Source organism: Chenopodium album, chromosome 12, assembly GCF_948465745.1.
Source record: "Chenopodium album chromosome 12, dcCheAlbu1.1, whole genome shotgun sequence".
Taxonomy (NCBI): Eukaryota; Viridiplantae; Streptophyta; class Magnoliopsida; order Caryophyllales; family Amaranthaceae; genus Chenopodium; species Chenopodium album.
In genome coordinates, this window is record NC_137845.1 from 28,317,983 (window position 1) to 28,336,113 (window position 18,131).

Consider the following 18,131-nt stretch of genomic DNA (forward strand, 5'->3'; position numbering starts at 1 on the left):
ATCATTTTAAGGGAAATCGCTCTTATAGAGTACTTTATACCATCTATCGTATTGGGCTGATGGAAACACACAAACAATCATACGAACATTGACGAACTAGCCAACTTCCACTCTCCAATCCTCCAATCTACCATTAGCCCACTTCATCTTGTTCAAACTCCAATGAACCCAGATCACTAAATCAAGTGTGTAGCCAATTCTGCTGATACCAGAAAACTATATAAACAACCAACCCCAGTTCAGACACCAACATACCCAGAAAAAAACAGCAATTCAGACTCAGATTTTGGGTGCAGAACAGTAGGATTTAAGCAGGATTTCAGACTCATATTTTGGGTGAAGAACAGCAGGATTTCAGACTCATATTTTGGGTGAAGAACAGTGGGATTCAGGCAGGATTTCAGACTCATATTTTGGGTGAAGAACAGTGGGATTCAGGCAGGATTTCAGACTCAGATTTTGGGTGGAGAAGATTAGAGTAATCAGGCAGAAATTCATACTCAGATTTTGGGTGAAGAAGATTAGAATATTCAGGCAGTTTTGTAGGATTTTGACAAAATTTAAGAAACCTGGCAAACGTTGGAGGATTGAGTTTAAGGGCAAGATCCTCATCGAAGCCGGAGTTAACCGTAGACGGTGAGGACCTCCACCGCGCCACCCGCCCATGGTTCCTCCTCCGCCGCTGGTTCTTTTCTTCTGTGGCTTTCTTTTTCCCCAAATCTGTCTCTTCCGCCTTCCGCCGCCTCGTCGCCGTTCTTATCGTCCTCGGCTTCCTCTCTCTCCTTTATGCTCTCCCCATTGATCAGGTTGTCATTCTAAACTTTCCCATTTTTTCTTTTTGGGATTTAGTGATTTTATCATTGTGATTGTGATCTGGTTTTGATTATTGGTTTGTTGTTGATTGTCAAGGGTTTCATTGAATTGTTATTGATTGCTTAGAAACTGTTCAAATCGCATTTGAGGTGTTTTTCTGCTATATATGATAGTTTAGTGATATGACTAGATTGGAGTTGGCAACTTGGCATTTTGAGAATTCTTCGGCTTTATCTTGTGTCTTATTAAGAAATGTGATTGTGCAAGTTATATGATACTTTGTATTTTTGTAAAGGATCTTGTTAATTATGGGGTCAAGTTTAATTGTTAATTCGGCGTTCTGAAGTAGATTGGAAATTTGAATAGCGTGTTCATCAACATGAGATAGAAGCTGCACATAGCAAGGAGATGATCTATAGGGTTCTACAGTGTGCTAATAAAAAGCGTCAAAAGCAGTTTCTAAGATTTATGAGGTCCTGCATTTCATGGCTTTGTTGATGTTGTACTGCCTAAACAGCCTATGCAATAATTGTAGTCAGCTAGGCTCTAGTTTTTAGCTTAATGGTATTCACCATCAACCGAATTTAGGAACTAAGGCAGGCTGAATATGAACAGAATCCAAGTTAAATACTTAATAGGAATCAGTGAATCAAGGCAGTGTATATGGGAAAATCTGCGTGGATAGTGAGGTTTCTAATTAGACATATGGCATGTTGTCTGAGAATGAAGGCCTATTGCAACATTATTTTTATGCACCCTATAATAATTGTTTTTGGGTCTATGTAGTTTACATTAGGTGTGAATCATGTCTCTTGGACTCTTCGGGTAGGCACAAGATGTGCTCTTTCTAGATTTATCTTCTAATTATAAGAATGAGCTATTAGAAGAAAGTTTCTAAGAACCATTAGGTATTGTAGAAGTATACATGTACAAATTTGTGTATCATGGAAACAGTAACGGTAAGGCGGGTGTGCCTGTATGATGAATGAGGTGACTTTTTAAAAGATATGGGCCGACTTCAATTAGGATCGTTATGCACCAAGGTGAATTTTAAAATGGATATGGGTACTGGGGTGACTTTCAGAATAATGAAGTGACTTTGACTATCTTGTACTAATATACACTAATCCAAGAATTTACCGTCATGCGAAATTTGGAAGTCAGAATAGTTTGGATGAGTTGAACTCTTTAGTTAGGATCATCCATGGAGAAAGAATTGTATCCTATTTTGCAGTTTTTGGCTTTAAGAGAAAATATTTCTATTGCTATTTTTCACTTGTTGTCTTAGTGCCTGCATGTTAAGAGAGCGTTAACAATTACAAATTTAGTGGAATACAAAAGCCTTTGGTCGAAGTATTGAGAGACTAGGAGAAAGGATGCTGCTGTAAGTTGTTTTGTTGACAACCCTATTTTATTTTGTAAGAAAGCTTCCTCCAACTTGTATTGCTGCTGGAACCTCTTAGTGAGGGGCAATGAATGCTGTGAAGTAACCTAAGAATAGAAGTAACCTAGTCAAAGAGAAATCTTGTGCTTGGCTATAGGGATCTCTGAAGGTCATAGGAAAATGAAGAAAGGTAGAAGAAACATCTTTCTGGAAAAAAAGCCGTAAATATTGAACTCATTTACATATTACGAGGCTACATTGATAAAATTGGCGCTTATAAATGTATTTCATATGGTCGAGAGATTAGAGGAGAGACAAGTTGATAATTAAGAATGTTTTGTCCAACCTGTAGAAAATTAGCAATTAGGTCTTGAAAAAAGAGTAGTGAAATGCAATTTGATCCTCAAATTGGAAGTTGATGCCACAACAGTAAACTGTAGCAAATCATGGCTGGAGGAGGACATTGAGCATTCGTAGCTATTTGGGTATTTTAATTTGAGGTAATTAAGCTAATCTACAATTGCTTCCATCAGAGTAGAAATAGTAGGGAATTTTGTACAGTTATGGGCTTTCATTTCAAATAGTGTAGAGGACTATCAGTGCTTTATACTGTTTTGGCCATGTCTCCTTTTTTCAATTATATATATATATATATATATATATATATATATATATATATATATATATATATATATATATATATATATATATATATATATATATATATATATATATATATATATATTTTACTTAGGGTATTCAAATATACTCCCTCTCCCTAAATATTATCTCCATTTCCCTTTTTAGTCCGTCCCTTTAAGTGCCCCATACTATTTTTTGGCTGTAGGGACCACAACTTTACTCTTACAACCACTACTTCTTACCCCACCACTTTTCTTGCTCATCAACTACTTTCAACCAAAAGTTAAGAAAGTAACTCCACTGCTTTGGAGCAAATAAAAAAGGACGGAGGTAGTGATAATAGCTATTAATCTATTGAAATTAAGATATAAGTTTTTTTTTTTTTTTTTTTTAATTTTTATGTGTTACATTGTGTTCTTTTGTTCCGATTACTTGTATTAAAAATTTAGTTCTTGAGAAAAGAAAGTTAAAAATGTGTGTTATTTGATCCCGCTGCTATAGTCATGGCTTTATTCCCATACATCTGAAATGGTGGTAAGGTATTGAAATGTTATGAAGGTGTCTTTAATCTTTATAGCTCTGTAGTGTAGCATATGAATGCAATACAACATAACTGATATCACTATGCCTCTTTCTTTTCTTTCTTTCTGTTTATTGAATCTACAGTACCAGAACAATGATTGAAAGTAAGAGCAAATGAGCCAATGCATATCCAATCTCGTCCCTTTGTACTAGGAGAAATACTATTAAAAATCTTATCAATATAACTGTTAGATGTCATGTGCTAATACACAATAGTTATCCTTTTTATTATTCTATTTTAGTGATTATTTTATTTATTTATTTATTATTATTATTATTATTATTATTATTATTATTATTATTATTTTTATCAATTCTAGTGTTAAAAGAGAAATGATAGGAGTAAATGAATAATTAATGTCTTTTGGTAACTGAGCAAAGCTTAGCTCATTTTTCTGATGAACAATTGAATCAGTTATTAGTTGGAATTTGAACTCCCATTGCAGTGTTAAAACATGATTGTTCACTGTTATAGTTATACTTACCATTATTGATTTCTGATATTGACATGTACTTTTTTTTATCCGTTATTTTTTGGCAGTATCTGAAGGATTTCTTGCTATGGGTCAAGGAGGATCTTGGTCCATGGGGCCCTGTTGTATTGTAAGTTACTTCTATGGAATTGTTCTCCTTTTTGTTACAAGTTTCTTTTTATATTCACTTTAAGTGAGCGAGGGTTAAAGTGTTGAAGCCATATATTTTATAAAATGTGAACATTGTCGTTTATTTTAATCCCACTTTAAGCGAGCATATAAAATTTTCTTATAAATAGCTGCTGGAAATGAGGGTATGGGACTTAAATCAAATATGAAGGCCATACAAAGTGACATGGGATTTGATGGAAGACAATAAATGATCTAAGTGATCTTTGTGCTTCATGAAACTTTTTTTTTTTTTTTTTTTTTTTTTTTTTGGGGGGGGGGGTGTAGGGAATTCTTGGATATGCATGGTTTGATGAGCTTCGTTTCACGGCTATTGCTCCATGCTGAATTTTTACATTTTTCAAATGTTCCCATTTGACCATCCGGTTGTGTGTTATACATATAGAAAAGAATAGATGTGGGATATTGTTAGATTTGTCGGGTTTGTCCTTATGTATGCTTTAAAGATATCAATTTTTTTTTTCTTTTTTCTTTTTTTTTAAAATTTTTTTTTTTTATAAACTTAATGAGAATTAAATTGGTTAATGGTCAAAGTTGTATGTGGGGAAGCATTAAACTTTACATGGTACAATATTTGTGGAACTGAGGACTTATAAACAGTAAATTGTTTACTCTTTTTTCATGCTCTAAAAAAATATTTATGGCTTTGAGTAAAGGTTGATTGATTTGAATGGCTGAAGGGATTGTGTGATGAAATCAGGAAATAGTGTTTTTATTTCAGTTATCTCAAAAGATATACTTCCTCCGTTCTTTTTTTGTTGCACCATAAGAGTTTGGCACAAGATTTTGGTAGTGGAAAAATGATGAGAGAGAAAGGTAAAAATACAAGATTGCCCATTTGATGTTATACATAAACTAAAAAATCAAGTGTTGAAAAGTAAGGTTACATTTGGTATTTGTAGTGTGAACACATATATTTCTTTTCCTAAAATAGAAATGGTGCAGTATTTGTGATACTTCCTTAAAAAGGCAAGTGGTGCAATATTAAAAGAACGGAGGAAGTACATCTTTTTTTTTTTTTTTTTTTTGTATAAACAAATTGTCTTACTGTAAACTCACCCAATAGCAGACATTTCTAATTCAGCAAAGATAGATCATTTTTAATATTGGCTCTGCAACTTAATTGAGGCTTTTTTATTCTGTTAGGGCTATTGCATACATTCCTCTTACAGTTCTAGCAGTTCCCGCCTCAGTACTTACGGTATGAAACTTTTTTATTGGTTCTTCTTTACAATATTTTCTCATGGTGATTGATATTTCTTGCTCCTTTTCTTTGTTCTTAGTATCTTAGGAAGGGAATATAGAAAATTCTAGGATTATCATTTGGTTGCTTACACTTAAATTTTATACTCCATGAAATTGTATATGACCGCCTCAGGCATATATCACAAATTCTTCTGTATCATAGTATTTATAATGGTATGATGATATCCTTATTTGGGCGCTAACAATTGAGCTTATATACTACTTCATTCTAATAATATTGCAACAAGGATGAAATTATGCATTCCAAATCACATTTTATATGTCAAATATCTATAATTGTATAAGAGTAAAAATTATAAAAAGTTGATAATGTAAAATTATTCTATGAGACGAATCTAACAAGATCTCACATGACTATTTTGTGTTACGTATAAATTATATTATATGGTCAAACAAGAGTGATGAATTGTGCAAAAAGTCCATTGTTGCCAAATTATTGGAGTGGAGGAAGTATTATTTTAGAATGCCTTTTTTACTTCTATTATTTCGTCTCTCCAAATTAGATATTTTTGAAGAAATGTTGAATTGCTATTTTTGTGCTGTGCATGGATCACTAGGTGGTTATTGAAACACCAGAGTCTTTAGTTTTTGTATATTGAGCTGCCAGCAATGTCTCTTATATTGCTCGTTCTTGCCTCCCTCCTTCCCGACAAACCATACTAGACCATCTGTTGCGTCTTTAATATTGTTCCTGCTTTTGTCAAGGAGGGGAGAGGTCAAATCTTTCTAACCTGGTATGTACAGCTGTAAAGAGACTCTTTTGGCCTTATAACACGGTTGCAGAGAGTTAATTTACGTAAGATCTTTTATTGAAGAGACTAGTACTTGACTTTTAGATTTTTGCAGATGACTACACGGAATAATCACTTTTGGTTCATGTAGCCTACCCCACTTATGGGATTAAGGCTTTGAGTGATTGATTGATTGACTGACTAGCACTTGACTTTTAGCTTAACAACAGACATGGAAATGTTATTGAATTATCTAATGTCAATGCAATCAGAAATTGAAATGGACTTTTTCATTTTCTTTGAATTGGAAGATTCTCTAACTCCAGCTTCATACTGATTTATTAACTAGTGTTGAGATATGACATGAAATCTGATATAGTGTGAAAATAGTTGGTGATTTCTTTCTGCCAATTGAGTAAAATATAGTGCTTGATCCTGAATCAAGAATCTTGACATTTAAAATCAGTAGGGCATTGGGCCAAAATCTATGCTAATTTCAAAAATTAACTGGAATTGGGCATAGTGATTAAACATATCTTTTCACTTTTCTTAGATCAGGTAGATGTTTGCACCAATACATCTCACTTTCTATCCTAGTAATCTTTTGCAAATGTTTGCTTTTCAGTGACTGATCACATTTATTTCGTATTACTGCTTATGTGATTTCCTGATCCTGGCCTGTTTTTTCCCCAGCTTGGGGGAGGTTATCTCTTTGGGTTGCCTTTAGGATTTGTTGCTGATTCAACAGGAGCCACACTTGGTGCTACAGCGGCTTTTCTTCTTGGAAGAACAGTAAGTCTTGAATGCCTCCATGTGCATGTCTGTCATTGTGTACATGCTTGCTGCTACTTTCTTAGTACTTATTTCATATATTTTTATCTTGTCCTGATTGTAATGTTACATGAGCTGATAAATTCTTTGTTTTTAACTTTTTTCAGATCGGAAAATCCTATGTTATGTCAAAGCTTAAGAACTACCCCAAGTTCCAAGCAGTTGCCATTGCTATTCAAAAGTCTGGCTTTAAGGTAATACTACATTGAGTATGGTCTCAGTTGATGTGTGCATGTGAAAACGGTTCTTTTTGTCTGTCATAGTTTGATGTGTTTGACGAAACAATGAGTACAATATCAGTGAGCAATGTAATTTGGAAATCTGGGTATGTGTTGAAAATTTTGAGGGTTCTTGTGGTTAAATTGTTGAAGTATCATAATTCCATACAGGAAATTGTAGAACAGTGTTTAAAAATCAGGATATCAGTAATCTGTATGTCATCCATAATTCATGGACATAAACAAAAGTATATGCAGCAAGGCAACATATTCTTTTGTTTATGTCCAAGAAGATTGCCTTCGCTGTTGCTGGGACATTACCCAATGCGTTAATGTTATCTGCTGGTACGGAGAGCTCAGATGGGTTGCATTGAAAACTATCCTAAATGACTAAGTAAACCATTGACATTTTATTATTGTGAAGTAGTGGGGGCTTGTTACATTTTGGGTTGAAGGTCAGTTTGACTTGAAAGTATCCTCTCTTTATTAGAGCAGCTACACTGCTTAATTGCTTATATCTGACCCACCCCTCTCCTTCCCCCAGCCTTGTCATGGGCTGGAGTCTCTTGTAAGTCATATTGATGAAAGGCTTTACCTAAGTTAGCTGTTATCCATAAGTAACAGTTATGCAGTAAACAATAACTTGCCCTCCAGTGGAAACAGTGATTGTTTCTTTTAGAAGCAGATTAGTAATATATGACACTCCCATTCAACCAACTTCTTGTGAGGTTTATTGCCAACCCATACTATTTGTAACTTATCCATGCTATAAATCAAGTTAGCTTGATGTAATTGCAACTCAAAACGAGTAAAGAAAATAATGAAACCTGGCAGTAAGTCATCTAAATTGTATAGGTTTTAGGCTTTTATGTAATAGACTAGTACTTTTAGATTGTCAGCTATATTTTGCAAGAGAATTCTAAAGGCAAAAGCTTGAGTATTTGATTGACAATGACAGATTTTAAAAAGTGATAACTTTAGGCTATCAGTCTCACCAGCAGCTTGAGGCTACTAACTCTCTACAAAACATCATTCAAAATTCACATAACATACTATTACTTTTCTACTGACTATTTATAACAATTACAATAACCTAGAATTAATTGGATTTGTCTTCTACTTCATCAGAGAATAAGCTTGTCCTCTTCTTCAATTTCTCAATGCCATAGTGGATCATTAATTCTTTTTGTCCGTTTCTGCCTTGCTGTCACCCCTTTCTTTTGGTGCCTGCTGTATGCTCCCTACCCCTTGGACACTCTTCTCTTTACCTTTCTTCCTTTTCACGTACACCCTTAGTGGTGGTTGGAGTGAATCATATGAGTCTATCACATTTTATTTCTATGCCAATTCTTGCCTTGATATAATCACACATACTTCATATGATTCCGATTACTTAATAATTTTGTAACGTGCACCTTAGTTGCACCTAAACACAAGTCACAGTCAGGCGTGAGAGTTAGCTCTGTGAGGCTCAAAGTCCTACAAAAGGCACGTGCCTATGTGCTTTTTCTAGGTTGCTTGTTGCACCTTATGCTGTATAGTAAGTCATCAATAGCTGATGTGTAAAATAATCTTCTTAAGTAAAACACCATGTGACTTTGCAGCTGTTAAATTTATTACTAATACTAGAGGAGAAAAACATCCCATATGCCCCAATTCTTTTTAGAGAACCCTATTTAGTGATCACATGGTCTTTCACCTTTTCTCATAAATCTTTTCTTAGACTTATCAATCAAAAAGTGCGCCTCACCTACAAAAGGCCCGCACCTTCGCCTGGCGCCTAGGATCCAAGAACTTTTGTGCCTTGCTGCATCTTGGGCCTTTTAAAACTAAGCTTCACTTGCACTAAATTGATAAAATATGAAAAACCCCAGGTCTGCTGCTTGATAGGCCCAGAAACATATATTATTGAAAAGGAATTGATGGGCTGTTATTTAATGTTCGCCTTTATTTTAATTTTTTTGTTTTTGGCTGAAATTAAGGAATAGAAATTATTGAAGTAATGGGTTTTATTAATGATGTAAGATTGGAGACTTCTGCTGAGAATCAACTATCTCTATTGTGGATCATATTGAAAATTTACTCTACTGTGGATATTTATTTCAGCTGTCCTCTCCTGCCAGTCCCTTTTTATCCTGAAGTTGTCACTTGGACAATTTTTCCAGAAATATATACTGATGAGGACACGAGACCCTCCCTCCCCCCCCCCCCCCCCCCCCCCCCCCCCCTTTTTTGAAAAATTAGCTTCTTGTTCTCCCTATGTTACTTTTGATAAATCATGAATAAAGAATGTCTTATAATTTTCCCAGAATGTTGTTTCATTTACAATAAGAAAGATTACTTTTTTAGGCCATGCCAAGTGGGAAAGGACAAATCACTGTGAAGGGAGGGAGTTCACATAATGCTACATTTAGGTCAAGTTATCATGCTTTTTGTTTAAAGATCTTTTTATTTTATTTTATTTTTATTTTTATTTTTTTATTTTATTTTGAATTATTTTTAGTTATTAATTATTACTATTTTCTACATAATGACCAAATACTTGAGTTGTTTTACAGTAGGCTGTCTACATTTGCACTAATAACTCTCTTGTTGACAGATTGTTTTGCTACTTCGACTGGTTCCCCTCCTTCCATTCAACATGTTGAATTATCTCCTGTCTGTAACTCCCATTAACTTGGGGGCTTACATCCTGGCAACATGGTTGGGAATGATGGTACTGCATGCTGCTCTGTGTTAGCTTATCTAATTTTCTTTTCGTTTAATTCTATTGTTTCCATTCACCACCATTCTCCCTTTTACTCTCTGTTGTGCGATTTTCTCTTAAAGACAGGGAGGGCTACTCCATTGTAAAAGCTAATTATCACCATGTTTAATTTTCATTGCAGCCGATCACATTTGCATTTGTATATGTGGGTACAACATTGAAAAACCTTTCTTATGTCACCCATGGATGGAGTGAGGTGTCAACTGCTCGATTGGTAAGTGCTTCCTATTAATTTTTTTTAGCTTATCTGATCAACATGTTCTCTTGTAGAACACAAGGTTTCAGTTGTCGGTTATTCATTCTTGATTAAGCTTATATTGTTGACTATAGTACACATAGCAAACAAGTAAAACAACTCGGTGGTAGTTTTCAGCTTTTCACTATGATTGTCAGCCCATACTTGTTATATATGTAGCAAGTCTTCACAAATATGACTGGGCTCACTTAGATTTATCCTCACTTCACTCGTCTCTTATTGCCACCTTGTTCTAGCATTGAAATGTTGTCCCCTTCAGTCCTCTCTAATCATAACTGACAAGTGTCATTCCCATTCTATATCCCTGTGTTCTGTTTTTATGCATAACCACTTTAGCGTCTTGTAAGTTGCAAGCATGGAAGACATCTAAGAGCGTAGTTCGAAATGATAAACTATTTTTCTTGGAGAAAGTTATGTTTCAGTGCACCCAGAAGAACAAATTTTAAAATTAAACCTTAAGACGTAAATTTCTTGGGCTTGTTCTTCCAAATACTTTCACATGGACAGAACCACTGAATTACTTATGCTGGCATGCATTTCCGTTGAAAAATCTGGAATTCATTCTGTTATCTTGTTGCTGCAGGGTTTTATTGGATTGGGTCTAATTGTATCTGGTGAGTCATTTACTATTTTATTTTCTTGTACATCGTAAATTTTTCATTGTCATTCTTGAAGGACTATGCTTATGTCAGCCTGGAATTTAACTGGCATACTGAATAACTGTAATAATCTTTTCATTTGATGCTATCTAGCTGGAGAATTCCCACTTCTCAGCTATACATATAATCATCAAGACCTGCCCAATTTTGTTATGACTCATTCTACTTTTTTCAGTAGAGTAACATCTTGATCGTTTGCAATTTATAGGCTCTAAACAGCAGCCACCCCCTACCAATTTAACTATGGAAGAAGTAAATAGAATTCTGGGGCGTGATACAACTCTTGTGAACTTGACTAACTCTCGTATTCTGTATCTTACTTTGCAGTGGTCCTTATAATGTCTATAACCCGAGTTGCTAAAGCTTCTCTGGATAAAGCATTAGCTGAAAATGCTGATTTTGAATGCATTTTGGCTTCAGACGAAGCATCAAAGCTTCCTACTGTAAAAGAGTCACCTTCAGATTTTTGGCAGCCACTCGTTATAAAAGTCGACCCTTCTTGAGAATGTTTTGAGCATCAAGTGCCGTGTATATACTCATTTTAGTCTTATAGTAGTTGGTTTTAATTGAGTTGTGAACTATTCAAAAGGTTACGCAAAATAGAAGGGAGAGAGCCAAAGGGATTAAGCAAAATAGGATAAAATTTTGTATCGTTGTTTCTTTTTTTTTTTTTTTTTCTATATTATAAACTAGTTTTGTTGTATAGTCTTGCAATTCATGCACTATTTTCAATTTTTCATAGTATAATTTCACAAATCAATTATTTTAGTTGTTGAGAATTGCCATGTTTGTAAGAATGTAACACAGCCTTGCTAGCATGGGTCTTCTTATGGCACAATGTTTTGTATTGCTCTTGATACTTACTCCAGCTCCGAGGTGTGATGGGCCGCTACCAGGTATGGTCCAAGGGACCAAAACAACATAAAAATCAATAACAGTATAAAATTATTAATAACAGTATAGTAAAAATATATGCTTTTTTCTCTTTTCCTCTTTCTTCATCGAAAATCTCGTTGGAATAATAACTATCTAATAGTATAGCGTAAAAAATAACAGTATAAAAGCAACCATAATTATATATTTATCAATAATAATAGTATGAACAAAAACAAAAAAAAGTACTTGGTATGGATCATACCAGGTATGGGCCTAGACTTACTCCAGCTCCAGATGCTTCCAAGAATAGGTGCATTTAATGTTCAAACGTATTTTCTCTGTTGGCTTTTGCACCCACATCTATTATGTTGCACTATTTGTGCCTTGGTGGTGCTTTTCAATTGCAGCTCGTTTCATTCCTAGCATCATATGGGCAAATGGACTTGCCCGAGTGGCTGATTAACTCAGATGGTTGAACGATGGTTGCTTCATTTGGCCCTTTTTATTTTTGCTTGTTAGTGACTGTTTTTTCTTTGCTTATTGATGTTTGAATATACAACTTTGTTTAGAGTTTGTTTAAAACGCAAGGGTGTTAACAAACAAAAGCCTCGTAACTACATTGGTTGTTATAATTAGATCCTAAAGAAAGTTTCCGCTTAACTCAAAACTCTGATAACAATTTATTCCCTCAATATTTTTGCACATATGTACCACACATTGGTGCATCACAATGAAATCAGCATCACTCACAGAACTGGTTTAAGTCATAAAATGACTGAAAAACTTCAAGTCATAAAATAAATTTCTGAATATTCAAGAAAGTATTTAAAAATACATTCTTTCTCCAACATTCCTACATTTTGGAAAGTAACATAATAAAGAATCATCTTGATTCTCATCAGATTCAATAACAGTTCTCTGCTAAGAAGCAAAATTAGTCCTCAAGTGACAATTCATTTGCATTTTAAAAGAATGTTACTCCAAACATATAATTATGTCCATGGCTACTTACAGCATAACTAATACGAAGTATACTAAAAGCCTATTTCCTTCTATATGTCCAAAATTTGGATTCAACCAAACTCTAGTAAAGTTACTTACATGTCATTTGCCTTTCTAAGAAAGCAACACCATGACCAGAAGTTTCCTACAGTTAAGAGGTTTAGAGTAGTTGCTTGTGGAAAAGTGTTATTATATACACAAATTTCTTAGCAGATGCAACAAGCATTTCTAGATAGCTTGACCATGACTTACGAAATCTACTTTATGTTGCATAGTAATGCATCAGTGGAAGGCATGGGAACCATACAGAGACCTTTACTCTCGAAAAGATTATGTGCTGCTACTGGATTCTCCTCTAATAAGCTTCCAAGAATTTCTTCAAGAGACTCACCAAACATTTGTTCATGTGGTTGGTAGTGTCCATAACCCTGGGAATTAAATTATATAATATTAAAACAATTAGACAAAATCCTTGCACAATTACAGAACGTAAAAAGAAATTATTGGAAAGCAGAAAGCACCTCATCAAATTTCAACGGACCAGAGCTTGAATCACCTCCCAGTTTGCTTCTGCTCAATTCCTGGTTGTTAAATTTCATGTTCAGTTTCTAGACTTTCTACCACAAATATCAGCGACAATTGCAAGCATGCCAGGATGATATACATGAATATGAGGGTGCAAGTGAATGATGCCTGACAGTCGGAAAGACCAATTACCTTGAGTTGAAGCTGCAAATACTTGATATGACCAATGACATCATTCACAACAGACTCTTGGTTACCTCGTTTATCCTGCAGCATCCAAACAGAAACAAAAGAAAAATTCAAAAGACATCTACAAACTACCAAGTAACAACGTTTTAGCACCAAAAATGAACAATGATGTATGAAGCCTTGCAAAAGGAGTGAGCAGCTTTTTAATAATAATCCTTACATGAATAAATCTATGACAAACTATTCTAACTAAAAAGATCTCAATCAGGAGATTAAGTAATTAGAACTTAGGAAGATGTAGCTGCTGATGGTAGTCAAATAACTGAGAAACAAAGCACACATGGGACTATGAGAGCACTAGCTCTTTCAACGCTTGCTCTCAGAGTAGTTAGGTATCTATTTGTACCATATATGTTAAGAAGTTTCTAAATATCAACTTACATCACCATCATTTGCATTCTGAAGACTTACATCACTATACTATTATTACAATAGAATAGAAACTCAAGCTGGACACTTTTAGAGAGTGCCGTTCTACTGCTATCCCTTTTCTGTCTCCCTCTCTACAAATCTATTATTGTCAACCCATGGTCTACCGAAACCTCTTCCCCAAGATAAAAGGGTAAAAATTAGGTAAATTATAATGACCAAAACACACACAGACACACACAAAAAGGAAGGAAATTTTTTCTCAAAAGTCCCAAAATCAAGAAATAAAAATCAAAAAAGCAAAGTTGCCAAAGTCTAATCATGGGAAAAAAAAATGCTAATTTACTGCAACAGAACTAACAAATACAAATATATACAATTTAGAGCAGTAAACAGTAACCACCTTGAAGGTTGCAGGAAGGAGATCATGCAAATCTTGCACCCTTTGACTGATAATGAGTCTACGACGCTGCACAAAGGAGAGAAGTTAGTAAGCCAAACAATCATTTACCTTTCGCACAGATTACTAGGAAGGTGGATAAAAAATATGAAATGGGGTTTGGTTGATTAAGGGTGAATTTAAAAAACAAGATAGTGAAATTTGATTGATTAAAAGTGACATGAGTGGTGAATAATTTAAAAAAAAAAAAAAAGATAGTGAAGAAATGAGACTTTTTATTATGAGTTATGACAAGATATTTTAGGACTTTTATTTGGGAACAAAGGGAGTAAATCAAAACTAGTTAATGGCCTTCGGTGATGCCTTAGGTTACCATACAAATTACAATAATTATGTCCTTATGGATAAAATTTAAAAGGAGCACAAGTAATATGACATAGCCTAAGGGTTGACTCTCTAAAGTTGAAACATGAGATCATGGATTCAAGTCCTGTACAAACTACATTTTTTACTCATAAAATTTATGTAGATGACATGTAATAAGACCCAATGAAAGGAGAGAACCATGTGGCACATAAATTTGCTTAGGAACACATGCTATAACTACAAACACCAATTAGAAGTTACCCTTTCAAAGTTAAAAAAGGAGATAAATTCATGACTAAAATCAAGTTTACATGGCAAAAGAGGGAGAAAAACTCCCATGTGAAAGTATTTGGACATGTTATTCAAACTCGGGTTCTAGTTCCTTTCATATCATCATTAAATAGCATCAAAGAAATTGCAAAAATCCTTAAAGAGCAGATTTCAAGAGGGTGTATTTTATAATATTGTCATCAATTATTAGTGGAGGGGAATCATCCTAGCTAGTGGTAAAAATTGCAACAGTCCATCTACTTGAATTAACTCAACATGAAATGCTGAAATTTTCTCCAACAATGGCATTGTACATGATTTACATTGCTGACCCATATCATACAGTCAGCAAAGCAATCTTACTTACAGTTTCAGCTTCTTTTGATCGTTCTCTGTTTGTCCTGGACACATTCCTCAATGTTACTGGGGCTACATCAGATGTATCTGCCTCAACTTTCACATTTGACAGAAATTCATGGCTGTCATTTACGTTTGCTGCTTGTACTGGAAACGCAGGACTCTGTTGTATTATTTGCAACAAGATCAGCCACACTTGAAACATTAAAAAAAATATATTTAAGAAAATATCAGGTAGAGAAAAATAAGTTAAAGTAAGGATAAAGTAGGCTGTGGAGAGTAAGTTCGGATGTATTCACCTCAACTTGTTGCCATTCCATATCCATAAATGATATAGGTTCTTCCTTGGGCATCCATTGATTTAACTGCTATATTGTAGACAATTAATGCTTGAATTTCAACTTCCAAACAATTTCATTTTGTATACAAGCACCTTTAGCATAGTTAAACAATTGAACTCACCACAAAATTGTCTAGTAGCCCATGTCCGCTGCTCTCTTGTGGCCCATAGAATGGAATGCTTGATCTTTGAGCTGAAATGTCATAGTTTTGCATTTCCGAATGATCGATAAAAGGATCAGTACTCAGAGGAATATGGTTGAAACCAGCCAATGCATCAGAATGTATGACATCAGTAGCATTATATATTGTATTCATCGGGACCTGAGAGAATCCATTAGCAGCTAGAATTGTGTCTCTATACCAGAATTGGCTGTCCATCATAGCGCTGGTCTGATCTGCAGGAAAGGGTAAAAGATTCCCGTTGTAGTAGTCAGCACCACTGAAAGGTACTTGCTCACTGCAGACCATTGCTTTCCCAATCACAAATAGAACTTATTTGTGGATCTTTGCTGCAGCAAGAAACTGCTTATTTAATGTTATTAGAAATAGATAAGAAAGATAAAGAGGGAAACAGATCCATTTCCAGGCTCTCTAGCACTCCCAGTTGTACAAATACATGAATGCTTCTAAACACATTATAGAGTGGGAAAATCATTATAACTACTACCAAACCTTCATTCCATCTCAGTAGAGAAACAGAATGAATAATGTTCACGGAAGGGTCTCCAACATCAATGCTTTCTAGAAATAATGAAAAGAAATAATCTTTTTAGATAAATAGTATCCCGTGTTTGATTCTAAAAAATGTGCCTTGAGACAAAGCTGATAGAGAAATCAAAATATATGTTCCTAAATAATTAAAAATAGTTAAGCAATTACTCCCCAGTTCCCACACCTATTTTTCAAGAGAGCAAGTTTTTCAGGACCAGTGCAGCATTTATATGAATGAACTTCAGCCTGATGCCGTGGCAGGAGCAGGATCAGTCAAATCGTCCACTTACCTAACACAGTTACAGTATCTTGCCATTTTGTAACTTTAATGCAAATGCAACACAATAGTCAAGAGCATATACAGAAGCACCTTTAGAAACAAGTTCAGAGCTCTAAGACATAAGTTGACAGCTTAGGATCAACAATTCCTATAATAGATTTTGGCCAATACTATACAACTATTTTGAAACTATTGAGCAGTAAACTACCATAAATAGGTTCTCTGGTAACAAGCGAGACAAGTTTGAAACTGAATGAGGCATAACACCCAAACAAGTACAAAGCACAAGCCAACAGGAAAAACAAGTCAACAATACAGTGATAATACGGATTCAAACCAACAAGTAAAGCACACAAAATGACACCCATACAAGTACAAAACATAAACCAACACGAAACCAAATCAACAATATGGCTATGTACGGACCCAAACCACCAAGTAAAGCACACAAAATGACTCCCAAACAAGCACTAAACACCCAACCAACAAGAAGATCAAATCGACAATACGGTCATGTACGGACCCAAACCACCAAGTAAAGCACGCAAATTGACAGGACATCGTATCCATTACATGTCATACATACGCAAAATTAATGTCAGACATTATTAGAAGGTTCACATAGCCATGGCAGGAGGGGCAGCCGCCCCAAGCCTAGGAAGAAAAGCCTCATTTCCACATTTTTCCATCCTAACATCAAAAGGGTTCACGGTTAAAGTGGTTAATAGTATTGGGGTTCAATGAGGGGTGCTAAACCATCGAGCCGAGCCCGAATAGGAGCAGGTTCTGGGCTCGGCAGGCTCAGCTTAAGCTCGAAGCTCGACGAGCCTCAAAAACCCAAGCTTGTATCAGGTTCTAATAATCACAAAATGACTCAAAAATGCAACACATTTAGTAACCAAAATGGACAGAATTATCAAATTTGGAAAAAAAATCATATAAAATTATTCAAGCTGTAAAATGCATATACCAAAACTCCAGCAACAAAAATGGTTCGTATCTTTCTATAAGTTCAGTAATCAAAATCAATAGTTCAATAATCCAACTTAGAAAGTTAGAAGAACCCTTAAACGAATGAGTTTACTGATAAACAATATTAATGGAAGAAATTAAGGTCGGTGAAACTAAGCCCTACATTGTTGAATTGAACTAAGCCCTAAAAAAAAAAAAAAAAAAAAAAAAAAAAAAAAAAATCTTACCTCAGCTTGAAGCTGCTTCAATGGAGAAGTCAGAGAAAGCTTTAATAGAGGAGAGAGAGAGTGGTGCAGCGTAAAAATGAAAAACTCGTGAGAGGTTAAAAAGTGAAATAAGGTGGCAAAGTCGTACGGGAGCACTGTAATATTTTGGGGTAAAATCGGAAGAAAATGCGGGTTTCTCGAGCTTAGAAACATTGTGGTTGTGTTTGGTAAATAGTAACTCCGTTTTGTAAGTTGGCACGTTTTGTATCTAGCACTATTTATATATTTTTTTACTGTATTTTGTACTTTATATGTAATGAAAATTATTTTTTTGGTACAAATACGTAATGAAAAATACAATAATGTAGGATCTTGTTAGATTCGTCACGATATAT

At 34.8% G+C, this 18,131-nt stretch overlaps 2 protein-coding genes across 3 annotated transcripts; one reads left to right on the plus strand and one right to left on the minus strand.

The window, feature by feature from the left end:
• Window positions 1-554: 554 nt before the first annotated feature.
• On the plus strand, window positions 555-11,701 carry LOC145572261 (uncharacterized; the record flags this gene model as incomplete). Its single annotated transcript, XM_081631254.1, has 9 exons — window positions 555-806; window positions 3,963-4,024; window positions 5,230-5,284; window positions 6,774-6,872; window positions 7,019-7,105; window positions 9,729-9,845; window positions 10,018-10,110; window positions 10,736-10,766; window positions 11,139-11,701. Coding segments are annotated over 9 exons (972 nt in total), but the record flags the coding sequence as incomplete, so codon positions are not given.
• A 966-nt stretch (window positions 11,702-12,667) lies between these two features.
• On the minus strand, window positions 12,668-17,821 carry LOC145572262 (uncharacterized). Of its 2 annotated transcripts, none has more exons than XM_081631256.1 (8): window positions 16,463-17,603; window positions 15,688-16,076; window positions 15,525-15,590; window positions 15,236-15,388; window positions 14,236-14,301; window positions 13,407-13,481; window positions 13,211-13,270; window positions 12,668-13,117 (listed from the first exon to the last, which is right to left on the minus strand). In XM_081631256.1, exons 2-8 carry the CDS (start codon window positions 16,033-16,035, stop codon window positions 12,947-12,949), a joined length of 939 nt encoding a protein of 312 aa, XP_081487382.1. In that variant the 5' UTR covers window positions 16,036-16,076; window positions 16,463-17,603; the 3' UTR covers window positions 12,668-12,946. The 2 variants fall into 2 exon arrangements, with proteins under 2 accessions (XP_081487382.1, XP_081487381.1); XM_081631255.1 differs by lacking the exon at window positions 16,463-17,603 and adding an exon at window positions 17,758-17,821 and having other exon boundaries at window positions 12,669-13,117.
• Between the last annotated feature and the right edge of the window lie 310 nt (window positions 17,822-18,131).